Here is a 13,924-nt window from a genome sequence, read left to right as displayed (position 1 = left end):
AGGTTATCTACGGTACTAGCCTGGTGTCCTAGGTTGTATACAGTACTACTAGCCTGGTGTCCTAGGTTATATACGGTACTAGCCTGGTGTCCTAGGTTGTATACGGTACTAGCCTGGTGTCCTAGGTTATATATGGTACTAGCCTGGTATCCTAGGTTATATACGGTACTAGCCTGGCGTCCTAGGTTATATACGGTACTAGCCTGGCGTCCTAGGTTATATACGGTACTAGCCTGGCGTACTAGGTTATATACGGTACTAGCCTGGCGTACTAGGTTATATACAGTAATAGCCTGGCGTACTAGGTTATATGGTACTAGCCTGGTGTCCTAGGTTATATACAGTACTAGCCTGGTGTCCTAGGGTAAATACGGTACTAGCCTGGTGTCCTACGTTAGATACGGTACTAGCCTGGCGTCCTAGGTTATATACGGTACTAGCCTGGCGTACTAGGTTATATACAGTAATAGCCTGGCGTACTAGGTTATATGGTACTAGCCTGGTGTCCTAGGTTATATACAGTACTAGCCTGGTGTCCTAGGGTAAATACGGTACTAGCCTGGTGTCCTAGGGTAAATACGGTACTAGCCTGGTGTCCTAGGTTATATACGGTACTAGCCTGGTGTCCTAGGTTATCTACGGTACTAGCCTGGTGTCCTAGGTTAGATACGGTACTAGCCTGGTGTCCTAGGTTGTATACAGTACTAGCCTGGTGTCCTAGGTTATATACAGTACTACTAGCCTGGTGTCCTAGGTTAGATATGGTACTAGCCTGGTGTCCAAGGTTAGATACGGTACTAGCCTGGTGTCCTAGGTTATCTACGGTACTAGCCTGGTGTCCTAGGTTATCTACGGTACTAGCCTGGTGTCCAAGGTTATCTATGGTACTAGCCTGGTGTCCTAGGTTGTATACAGTACTACTAGCCTGGTGTCCTAGGTTATCTACGGTACTAGCCTGGTGTCCTAGGTTATCTACGGTACTAGCCTGGTGTCCTAGGTTGTATACAGTACTACTAGCCTGGTGTCCTAGGTTATATACGGTACTAGCCTGGTGTCCTAGGTTGTATACGGTACTAGCCTGGTGTCCTAGGTTATATATGGTACTAGCCTGGTATCCTAGGTTATATACGGTACTAGCCTGGCGTCCTAGGTTATATACGGTACTAGCCTGGCGTCCTAGGTTATATACGGTACTAGCCTGGCGTACTAGGTTATATACGGTACTAGCCTGGTGTCCTAGGTTGTATACGGTACTAGCCTGGTGTCCTAGGTTGTATACGGTACTAGCCTGGTGTCCCAGATGTGTTTGTGCTGTATCATACATCCACTCCAGCCTCGGGGTGGCCACCTTCAATTTGGTTCCTAATGTGTTAGTACCTCCATGTTTCATCTGTCCAATATGAAATGCAGTTTTTTATTTTTGTTTGAATACATTTTGCTACAGTGTGCCCTAATGAACACAAACCTGGTTGGAGCATACTGTATGTTTGGTATGCACTGTACAGGTTAGGGCTCCCGAGTGGCACTACATTACGATCTAAGGCACTACATTACAGTGCTAGAGGCGTCACTACAGAACCTGGTTCGATCCCGGGCTGTATCACAACCCGGCCGTGATTGGGAGTCCCATAGGGCGGCGCACAATTTGCCCAGCGTCGTCCGGGTTTGGCCGGGGTAGGCCGTCATTGTAAATAAGAATTTGTTGTTAACTGACTTGCCTAGTTAAATAAAGTAAAAAATATACTCGCCTGGTGGTCCTAGATCGTGGCAAATGACGACAACCGTAGGAGTTGGCAAGACGACGGGACCACTCGGCTAGCTACATGGGACAAAACTAGGAAAGCTTACTATGTCGGCTACTTTTTTGTTGTTGTTGAAAACGACAATGTCTGCTGAACCGATGATGAGAGGTACAGTAGAGTGTGTTTCTTTTCGTCCAGACTGAGAGCCAGAACCGTTCGTTCACCGTGAGATCCTCCGCTTCCTTCAGCGTCATAGAGATGCCTTATAACAAGAACCTGTTGCCTGAGCTGCCCTCCAACACTACTACGGTGAGTCACATGAAACCAGGTGACTAAAATGGCTGCAGCCATTATACATCTCACTACTGTTGACCAGAGCCCATAGGGCAGGGTTCCCCAATAGGGCATGAGGGGAATAAAATAAAACATTTAAATATATATATATATATATATATATACAGTGGGGAGAACAAGTATTAGATACACTGCCGATTTTGCAGGTTTTCCTACTTACAAAGCATGTAGAGGTCTGTAATTTTTATCATAGGTACACTTCAACTGTGAGAGACGGAATCTAAAACAAAAATCCAGAAAATCACATTGTATGATTTTGAAGTAATTAATTTGCATTTTATTGCATGACATAAGTATTTGATCACCTGCCAACCAGTAAGAATTCCAGCTCTCACAGACCTGTTAGTTTTTCTTTAAGAAGCCCTCCTGTTCTCCACTCATTACCTGTATTAACTGCACCTGTTTGAACTCGTTACCTGTATAAAAGACACCTGTCCACACACTCAATCAAACAGACTCCAAACTCTCCACAATGGCCAAGACCAGAGAGCTGTGTAAGGACATCAGGGATAAAATTGTAGACCTGCACAAGGCTGGGATGGGCTACAGGACAATAGGCAAGCAGCTTGGTGAGAAGGCAACAACTGTTGGCGCAATTATTAGAAAATGGAAGAAGTTCAAGATGACGGTCAATCACCCTCGGTCTGGGGCTCCATGCAAGATCTCACCTCGTGGGGCATCAATGATCCTGAGGAAGGTGAGGGATCAGCCCAGAACTACACGGCAGGACCTGGTCAATGACCTGAAGAGAGCTGGGACCACAGTCTCAAAGAAAACCATTAGTAACACACTACGCCGTCATGGATTAAAATCCTGCAGCGCATGCAAGGTCCCCCTGCTCAAGCCAGCGCATGTCCAGGCCCGTCTGAAGTTTGCCAATGACCATCTGGATGATCCAGAGGAGGAATGGGAGAAGGTCATGTGGTCTGATGAGACAAAAATAGAGCTTTTTGGTCTAAACTCCACTAGCCGTGTTTGGAGGAAGAAGAAGGATGAGTACAACCCCAAGAACACCATCCCAACCGTGAAGCATGGAGGTGGAAACATCATTCTTTGGGGATGCTTTTCTGCAAAGGGTACAGGACGACTGCACCGTATTGAGGGGAGGATGGATGGGGCCATGTATTGCGAGATCTTGGCCAACAACCTCCTTCCCTCAGTAAGAGCATTGAAGATGGGTCGTGGCTGGGTCTTCCAGCATGACAACGACCCAAAACACACAGCCAGGGCAACTAAGGAGTGGCTCCGTAAGAAGCATCTCAAGGTCCTGGAGTGGCCTAGCCAGTCTCCAGAGCTGAACCCAGTAGAAAATCTTTGGAGGGAGCTGAAAGTCCGTATTGCCCAGCGACAGCCCCGAAACCTGAAGGATCTGGAGAAGGTCTGTATGGAGGAGTGGGCCAAAATCCCTGCTGCAGTGTGTGCAAACCTGGTCAAGAACTACAGGAAACGTATGATCTCTGTAATTGCAAACAAAGGTTTCTGTACCAAATATTAAGTTCTGCTTTTCTGATGTATCAAATACTTATGTCATGCAATAAAATGCAAATTAATTACTTAATAACTCATACAATGTGATTTTCCTGATTTTTGTTTTAGATTCCGTCTCTCACAGTTGAAGTGTACCTATGATAAAAATTACAGACCTCTACATGCTTTGTAAGTAGGAAAACCTGCAAAATCGGCAGTGTATCAAATACTTGTTCTCCCCACTGTATATGGTATATAACCTGGCAAGGGGACCACACATATATATATATATATATATGACACACTGAGTGTACAAAACATTAGGAACACCTGCTCTTTCCATGACAGACTCACCAGGTAAATGCTGTGATCCCTTATTGATGTCACTTGTTAAATTCACTTGAATCAGTGTAGATGAATGGGAGGAGACATGTTAAAGAAGGATATGAGACAGCTGAGACATGGATTGTGTATGTGTGCCATTCAGAGGGTAGAATGGACAAGACACAAAAGATTTTAAGTGCCTTTGAAAGGGGTATGGTAGTAGGTGCCAGGCGCACCAGTTTGTGTCAAGAACTGCAACGATGCTGGGTTTTTCACACTCAGTTTCAGTTTCCCGTGTGTATTAAGAATGGTCCGCCACCCAAAGAACATCCAGCCAACTTGACACAACTGTGGGAAGCATTGGAGTCAACATGGGCCAGCATCCCTGTGGAACGCTTTCGACACCTTGTAGAATCCATGCCCCGATGAATTGAGGCTGTTCTGAGGGCAAAGGGCGTGCAAAGGGCGTTCCTTCTTGGAAATAAGACTACAATTACAAAGAAATCAGCTCAAAGTGATTATAATTTAGAAAATCTGTTCCCAAGTATTCCCACACATAGAGGCATGTGTGATCGTATCCCAACGTTATCAAGGGTTTGAAATGATTCAGTTTTTCTCCAATTCTATATCCGTTTGGGATTCTTGCGGTCAGTTTGCAGTGTACAAATTATTCACGGACTATGTATTCTCACCATCCGCTCAAGGAAAAATCTGCCCACTGCTGAATGTTATTGGGAGACCCCTGCCATAGGGTCCTGAATGGTTTGTTGTGGCTGGCTGGCTGGCTCGAGGCCCTGGGTCTGAACCCCGCCCTGTGCAACTGGGTACTGGCCTTCCTGACTGGCCTTCCCCCTTTTTCCTCCAAACATAACGATGGTCATTATGGCCAAGGTAGGCAACAGCACCTCCACTACGCTGATCCTTAACACGGGGGTCCCACAAGGGTGTGTGCTCAGCCCCATCCTGTACACCCTCTTCACCCATGACTGTGACCTCTCACGCCTCCAACTCAATGATCAAGTTTGCAGACAACACAACAGTTGTAGGCCTGATGACGAGAAAGCCTACAGGAGGTGAGAGCCCTGGCGGAGTGGTGCCAGGAAAATAACCTCTCCCTCAACAAAATGATCGTGGACTTCAGGAGATAGCAGAGGGAGCACACCCCTATTCACATCGACGGGCCGCAGTGGAGAGGGTGGAATGCTTTGAGTTCCTCAGTGTAGACATCACTGACCACCTGAAATGATCCACCCACAGAGACAGTGTGGTGAAGCCCGCAACCGCAGGGCTCTCCAGAGGGTGGTGCGGTCTGCCCAATGCATCACCGGGGGCAAACTGCCTGCCCTCCAGGACATCTACACCACCCGGTGTAACAGGAAGGCCAAGAAGATCATCAAGGACCAGCCACCCGAGCCACGGCCGGTTCACCCCGCTACCATCTAGAAGATCATCAAGGACCTCAGCCACCCGAGTCACGGCCTGTTCACCCTGCTACCATCTAGAAGATCATCAAGGACCACAGCCATCCGAGTCACGGCCTGTTCACCCCGCTACCATCTAGAAGATCATCAAGGACCTCAGCCACCCGAGTCACGGCCTGTTCACCCTGCTACCATCTAGAAGATCATCAAGGACCTCAGCCACCCGAGTCACGGCCTGTTCACCCTGCTACCATCTAGAAGATCATCAAGGACCTCAGCCATCCGAGCCACGGCCGGTTCACCCCGCTACCATCTAGAAGATCATCAAGGACCTCAGCCATCCGAGTCACGGCCTGTTCACCCCTCTACCATCTAGAAGATCATCAAGGACTTGAGTCACGGCCGGTTCACCCCGCTACCATCTAGAAGGCGGAGACTGTACAGGTGCTGCAAAGCTGGGACTGAGAGACTGCTTCTATCTCAAGGCCATCAGACTGTTAAACATTTACCACTAGCTGGCCTCCGCCCAGTACCCTACCCTGAACTTTAGTCACTGGTACTAGCCGGCTACCACTCGGTACCCTACCCTGAACTTTAGTCACTGGTACTAGCCGGCTACCACCCGGTACCCTACCCTGAACTTTAGTCACTGTTACTAGCCGGCTACCACTCGGTACCCTACCCTGAACTTTAGTCACTGTTACTAGCCGGCTACCACTCGGTACCCTACCCTGAACTTTAGTCCCTGTTACTAGCCGGCTACCACTCGGTACCCTACCCTGAACTTTAGTCCCTGTTACTAGCCGGCTACCACTCGGTACCCTACCCTGAACTTTAGTCACTGTTACTAGCCGGCTACCACTCGGTACCCTACCCTGAACTTTAGTCACTGGTACTAGCCGGCTACCACTCGGTACCCTACCCTGAACTTTAGTCACTGTTACTAGCCGGCTACCACTCGGTACCCTACCCTGAACTTTAGTCACTGTTACTAGCCGGCTACCACTCGGTACCCTACCCTGAACTTTAGTCACTGGTACTAGCCGGCTACCACTCGGTACCCTACCCTGAACTTTAGTCACTGGTACTAGCCGGCTACCACCGGGTACTCTACCCTGCACCTTAGAGTCTGTTACTAGCCGGCTACCACCTGGTACTCTACCCTGCACCTTAGAGTCTGTTACTAGCCGGCTACCACTCGGTACCCTACCCTGAACTTTAGTCACTGGTACTAGCCGGCTACCACTTGGTACCCTACCCTGAACTTTAGTCACTGGTACTAGCCGGCTACCACTCGGTACCCTACCCTGAACTTTAGTCACTGGTACTAGCCGGCTACCACTCGGTACCCTACCCTGAACTTTAGTCACTGGTACTAGCCGGCTACCACCGGGTACCCTACCCTGAACTTTAGTCACTGGTACTAGCCGCCTACCACTCGGTACCCTACCCTGAACTTTAGTCACTGGTACTAGCCGCCTACCACTCGGTACCCTACCCTGAACTTTAGTCACTGGTACTAGCCGCCTACCACCCGGTACCCTACCCTGCACCTTAGAGACTGTTACTAGCCTGCTACCACCTGGTACTCTACCCTGCACCTTAGAGTCTGTTACTAGCCGGCTACCACTCGGTACCCTACCCTGAACTTTAGTCACTGTTACTAGCCGGCTACCACTCGGTACCCTACCCTGAACTTTAGTCACTGTTACTAGCCGGCTACCACTCGGTACCCTACCCTGAACTTTAGTCACTGGTACTAGCCGGCTACCACTCGGTACCCTACCCTGAACTTTAGTCACTGGTACTAGCCGGCTACCACTCGGTACCCTACCCTGAACTTTAGTCACTGGTACTAGCCGGCTACCACTCGGTACCCTACCCTGAACTTTAGTCACTGGTACTAGCCGGCTACCACTCGGTACCCTACCCTGAACTTTAGTCCCTGGTACTAGCCGGCTACCACTCGGTACCCTGCCCTGAACTTTAGTCACTGTTACTAGCCGGCTACCACTCGGTACCCTACCCTGAACTTTAGTCACTGTTACTAGCCGGCTACCACTCGGTACCCTACCCTGAACTTTAGTCACTGTTACTAGCCGGCTACCACTCGGTACCCTACCCTGAACTTTAGTCACTGGTACTAGCCGGCTACCACTCGGTACCCTACCCTGAACTTTAGTCACTGTTACTAGCCGGCTACCACTCGGTACCCTACCCTGAACTTTAGTCACTGGTACTAGCCGGCTACCACTCGGTACCCTACCCTGAACTTTAGTCACTGGTACTAGCCGGCTACCACCCGGTACCCTACCCTGAACTTTAGTCACTGTTACTAGCCGGCTACCACTCGGTACCCTACCCTGAACTTTAGTCACTGTTACTAGCCGGCTACCACTCGGTACCCTACCCTGAACTTTAGTCACTGTTACTAGCCGGCTACCACCCGGTACCCTACCCTGAACTTTAGTCACTGTTACTAGCCGGCTACCACTCGGTACCCTACCCTGAACTTTAGTCACTGTTACTAGCCGGCTACCACTCGGTACCCTACCCTGAACTTTAGTCACTGGTACTAGCCGGCTACCACTCGGTACCCTACCCTGAACTTTAGTCACTGGTACTAGCCGGCTACCACCCGGTACCCTACTCTGAACTTTAGTCACTGTTACTAGCCGGCTACCACTCGGTACCCTACCCTGAACTTTAGTCCCTGGTACTAGCCGGCTACCACTCGGTACCCTGCCCTGAACTTTAGTCACTGTTACTAGCCGGCTACCACTCGGTACCCTACCCTGAACTTTAGTCACTGTTACTAGCCGGCTACCACTCGGTACCCTACCCTGAACTTTAGTCACTGTTACTAGCCGGCTACCACCCGGTACTCTGCCCTGCGCCTTAGAGACTGCTACCCTATGTACATAGACATAGAACACCGGTCACTTTAATAATGTTTACATACTGTTTTACCCACTTCATATGTATAATACTGTATTCTAGTCCTGGTTCATCCTATATAACTACTGCTGTCCACTTCATACTGTATTCTAGTCCTGGTTCATCCTATATAACTACTGCTGTCCACTTCATATGTATATACTGTATTCTAGTCATGGTTCATCCTATATAACTACTGCATTCAGGCCAAATAATTCAATCTTGTTTCTCATGGTCTGAGAGTCTTTAGGTCCTTTAGGTGCCTTCTGGCAAACTCCAAGCTGGCTGTCATGTGCCTTTTACTGAGGAGTGGCTTCCGTCTGGCCACTCTACCATAAAGGCCTGATTGGTGGAGTGCTCCAGAGATGGTTGTCCTTCTGGAAGGTTTCTCCCATCTCCACAGAGGTACTCTGGGGCTCTGTCAGAGTGACCATCAGCTTCTTTGTCACCTTCCCTCCCTTCTCCCCCGTTTGCTCAGTTTGGGGAAGCTCTAGGAAGAGTCTTGGTGGTTCCTAACTTCTTCCATTTAAGAATGATGGAGGCCACTGTGTTCTTGGGGACCTTCAATGCTGCAGACATTTTTTTGGTACCCTTCGCCAGATTTGTGCGTCGGCATAAACCTGTCTCGTTGCTCTACAGACGATTCCTTCGACCTCATGGCTTGGTATTTGATCTGACATGCACTGATCTTATATAGACAGGTGTGTGCCTTTTCAAATCCTGTCCAATTCATTGAATTTACCACAGGTGGACTCCAATCAAGTTGTAGAAACATTTCAAGGATGATCAATGGAAACAGGATGCACCTGAGCTCAATTTTGAGTCTCATAGCAAAGGGTCTGAATACTTATGTAAATAAGGTATCTCTGTTTAATTTTTATTGCAAACATTTTTTTTAACCTGTTTTCGCTTTGTCATTATGAGGTATTGTGTGTAGATTGATGAGGAATTGTTTTTATTTCGTCCATTTTAGAATAATAACCGAATAATAATAATAAATAATAAAACAAAATGTGGGAAAAGTAAAGGGGTCTGAATGCACTGTATACAGGATGGTGTGTATAGACAGTAGTTATATAGGATCCTATTATAAACCCTGTGATTATATCCTCCAGGTGAGTATGTCGGTGATCTGGGTTAAATCTGATCCTGAACCTGTCCCTTGGTGGATAGTGGCTCTGGCCCTGATCGCTGGACTACTGCTGCTGGCCCTGCTCATCTTCGTCATGTACAAGGTACACACACACACACAACCATGCCAATGATAAACTACAGATTGGAATCTTTCTCTCCACTCTCCTGGGCTCTTCCAACCATTACTGTATCTAAAGCCTCTCCTTACCTCTCACTGATGTGACAGAAGGGACCAGCTTCCTCCATTACTGTATCTAAAACCTCTCCTTACCACCTCTGACAGAAGGGACCAGCTTCCTCCATTACTGTATCTAAAACCTCTCCTTACCTCTCACTGATGTGACAGAAGGGACCAGCTTCCTCCATTACTGTATCTAAAACCTCTCCTTACCTCCTCTGACAGAAGAGACCAGCTTCCTCCATTACTGTATCTAAAACCTCTCCTTACCTCTCACTGATGTGACATAAGGGACCAGCTTCCTCCATTACTGTATCTAAAACCTCTCCTTACCTCCTCTGACAGAAGAGTCCAGCTTCCTCCATTACTGTATCTAAAACCTCTCCTTACCTCTCAATGATGTGACAGAAGGGACCAGCTTCCTCCATTACTGTATCTTAAACCTCTCCTTACCTCTCACTGATGTGATAGAAGGGACCAGCTTCCTCCATTACTGTATCTAAAACCTCTCCTTACGTCCCACTGATGTGACAGAAGGGACCAGCCTCCTCCATTACTGTATCTAAAACCTCTCCTTACCTCCTCTGACAGAAGGGACCAGCTTCCTCCATTACTGTATCTAAAACCTCTCCTTACCTCCACTGATGTGACAGAAGGGACCAGCTTCCTCCATTACTGTATCTAAAACCTCTCCTTACCTCCAATGATGTGACAGAAGGGACCAGCTTCCTCCATTACTGTATCTTAAACCTCTCCTTACCTCTCACTGATGTGACAGAAGGGACCAGCCTCCTCCATTACTGTATCTAAAACCTCTCCTTACCTCCTCTGACAGAAGGGACCAGCTTCCTCCATTACTGTATCTTAAACCTCTCCTTACCTCTCACTGATGTGACAGAAGGGACCAGCTTCCTCCATTACTGTATCTAAAACCTCTCCTTACCTCCTCTGACAGAAGGGACCAGCTTCCTCCATTACTGTATCTAAAACCTCTCCTTACGTCCCACTGATGTGACAGAAGGGACCAGCTTCCTCCATTACTGTATCTAAAACCTCTCCTTACCTCCTCTGACAGAAGGGACCAGCTTCCTCCATTACTGTATCTAAAACCTCTCCTTACGTCCCACTGATGTGACAGAAGGGACCAGCTTCCTCCATTACTGTATCTTAAACCTCTCCTTACCTCCAATGATGTGACAGAAGGGACCAGCTTCCTCCATTACTGTATCTAAAACCTCTCCTTACCTCCAATGATGTGACAGAAGGGACCAGCTTCCTCCATTACTGTATCTAAAACCTCTCCTTACCTCCAATGATGTGACAGAAGGGACCAGCTTCCTCCATTACTGTATCTAAAACCTCTCCTTACGTCCCACTGATGTGACAGAAGGGACCAGCTTCCTCCATTACTGTATCTAAAACCTCTCCTTACCTCCAATGATGTGACAGAAGGGACCAGCTTCCTCCATTACTGTATCTAAAACCTCTCCTTACCTCCTCTGACAGAAGGGACCAGCTTCCTCCATTACTGTATCTAAAACCTCTCCTTACGTCCCACTGATGTGACAGAAGGGACCAGCTTCCTCCATTACTGTATCTAAAACCTCTCCTTACCTCCTCTGACAGAAGGGACCAGCTTCCTCCATTACTGTATCTAAAACCTCTCCTTACGTCCCACTGATGTGACAGAAGGGACCAGCTTCCTCCATTACTGTATCTTAAACCTCTCCTTACCTCCAATGATGTGACAGAAGGGACCAGCTTCCTCCATTACTGTATCTAAAACCTCTCCTTACCTCCAATGATGTGACAGAAGGGACCAGCTTCCTCCATTACTGTATCTAAAACCTCTCCTTACCTCCAATGATGTGACAGAAGGGACCAGCTTCCTCCATTACTGTATCTAAAACCTCTCCTTACGTCCCACTGATGTGACAGAAGGGACCAGCTTCCTCCATTACTGTATCTAAAACCTCTCCTTACGTCCCACTGATGTGACAGAAGGGACCAGCTTCCTCCATTACTGTATCTTAAACCTCTCCTTACCTCTCACTGATGTGATAGAAGGGACCAGCTTCCTCCATTACTGTATCTAAAACCTCTCCTTACCTCTCACTGATGTGACAGAAGGGACCAGCTTCCTCCATTACTGTATCTAAAACCTCTCCTTACCTCCAATGATGTGACAGAAGGGACCAGCTTCCTCCATTACTGTATCTAAAACCTCTCCTTACCACCTCTGACAGAAGGGACCAGCTGAAAGTCTAATGATGAGCTTCCACCATATTGTTTTCACCTGTCAAGTCCTTTCTTTCAAACCATTTTATTTAACAGTTGCAATTCACCAACGACAAAAAAAATATAACATAACACTCCCCTCTGTATTTATCTGGACAGTGAAGCAAAAAATGTGTCTATACTCCAGCATCTGGATTTGAGGCAACAGTACAGAATGTCACCTTATTTACATATGTGTCCCCATTTATGAAATTAAAGCACTTTATGTATCTAGTCCCCCCACCATTTTGAAGGTGTCATAGTCAAAAGTTGAGTATTTGGTCCCATATTCTTAGCACGCAAGGACCTACATCAAGCTTGTGTCTCTACAAACTTGTTGGATGTATTTGCTGTTTGTTTTGGGATCATATTGTGTCCAATAGAAATGAATAATGTCATTTTGTAATCACTTTTATTGTAAGAATATATGTTTCTGAACACTATAAATGATACCCCCCCCCCAAAAAAAATATCAAGCCCCCCCCACCCTCAAAAATGCTAACCCTCCCATTATTGATAATCATGTTTTGAGACTATTATCTTTGTGCCTCTAACTTTCTCACTCATCATTATTCACGATTTTATAATTCCTGATTATCTGCAATCATGGTAGAATCCACATGAATGTAGAAATGTTCAGTTCTGTTGGATCCTAATTGTCTGTGCCTCCGCTCTCCAGCTGGGCTTCTTCGAGCGTGTACGCCCCCCACAGGAAGACAGCACGGAGAAGGAGCAGCTGGCACCACAGGAGAACGGCGACAGGAACACTGATGCTTGAAAGAACCTGAGGGCTACCAAGGCTTTCAACACACGACCCTGTGTAGCCGTCTGTAAATACACAACAGATAACCTGTGTCTGAATAGGTTCCCTATGTAGTGCACTACTTTGGAACAGAGCCCTATGGGAAAGCACCAGTACACACAGCCATCTACTCTTTATAATCATACTCACACTGTACCTGCACCTGCATCCCGAAGCCCTGCATCCTGAAGCCCTGCACCTGCATCCTGAAGCCCTGTACCTGCATCCTGAAGCCCTGTACCCTGAAGCCCTGCATCCTGAAGCCCTGTACCTGCATCCTGAAGCCCTGTACCTGCATCCTGAAGCCCTGTACCCTGAAGCCCTGTACCTGCATCCTGAAGCCCTGTACCCTGCATCCTGAAGCCCTGTATCCTGAAGCCCTGTACCCTGCATCCTGAAGCCCTGCATCCTGAAGCCCTGTACCCTGAAGCCCTGCATCCTGAAGCCCTGCACCTGCATCCTGAAGCCCTGTACCTGCATCCTGAAGCCCTGTATCCTGAAGCCCTGCACCTGCATCCTGAAGCCCTGTACCTGCATCCTGAAGCCCTGTATCCTGAAGCCCTGTATCCTGAAGCCCTGTACCTGCATCCTGAAGCCCTGTACCCTGCATCCTGAAGCCCTGTACCCTGAAGCCCTGCATCCTGAAGCCCTGTATCCTGAAGCCCTGTACCCTGCATCCTGAAGCCCTGTACCTGCATCCTGAAGCCCTGTACCCTGCATCCTGAAGCCCTGTATCCTGAAGCCCTGTACCCTGCATCCTGAAGCCCTGCATCCTGAAGCCCTGTACCCTGAAGCCCTGTACCCTGCATCCTGAAGCCCTGTACCCTGAAGCCCTGCATCCTGAAGCCCTGTATCCTGAAGCCCTGTACCCTGCATCCTGAAGCCCTGTACCTGCATCCTGAAGCCCTGTACCCTGCATCCTGAAGCCCTGTATCCTGAAGCCCTGCATCCTGAAGCCCTGTATCCTGAAGCCCTGTACCCTGAAGCCCTGTACCCTGCATCCTGAAACCCTGTACCTGCATCCTGAAGCCCTGTATCCTGAAGCCCTGTACGTACATCCTGAAGCCCTGTACCTGCATCCTGAAGCCCTGTATCCTGAAGCCCTGTACGTACATCCTGAAGCCCTGTACCTGCACCCTGAAGCCCTGTACGTACATCCTGAAGCCCTGCATCCTGAAGCCCTGTATCCTGAAGCCCTGTACCCTGAAGCCCTGTACCCTGAAGCCCTGTACCTGCATCCTGAAGCCCTGTATCCTGAAGCCCTGTATCCTGAAGCCCTGTATCCTGA

At 48.2% G+C, this 13,924-nt stretch overlaps 1 protein-coding gene across 2 annotated transcripts in view; it reads left to right on the top strand.

Moving 5' to 3' along the window:
• Positions 1–13,918, top strand: part of LOC120038675 (integrin alpha-V-like) — a 39,979-nt gene extending 26,061 nt beyond the window's left edge. Inside the window, exons 11-13 of one of the 2 annotated variants that reach the window (XM_038984336.1) lie at positions 1,941–2,051; positions 9,361–9,480; positions 12,514–13,918. In XM_038984336.1, the coding sequence (XP_038840264.1) occupies positions 1,941–2,051; positions 9,361–9,480; positions 12,514–12,612 (330 nt within the window). In that variant the 3' untranslated portion in view covers positions 12,613–13,918. The remainder of the gene's footprint in view (positions 1–1,940; positions 2,052–9,360; positions 9,481–12,513) is intronic. The other variant, XM_038984338.1, reaches the window with a different exon arrangement.
• The last annotated feature ends 6 nt before the right edge of the window (positions 13,919–13,924 follow it).

The sequence above is a fragment of the Salvelinus namaycush genome, unplaced genomic scaffold (assembly GCF_016432855.1).
Source record: "Salvelinus namaycush isolate Seneca unplaced genomic scaffold, SaNama_1.0 Scaffold2305, whole genome shotgun sequence".
Lineage (NCBI taxonomy): Eukaryota > Metazoa > Chordata > Actinopteri > Salmoniformes > Salmonidae > Salvelinus > Salvelinus namaycush.
The sequence above is the reverse complement of the archived record's forward strand: the minus strand, read 5'-3'. Positions and strand labels throughout refer to the sequence as shown.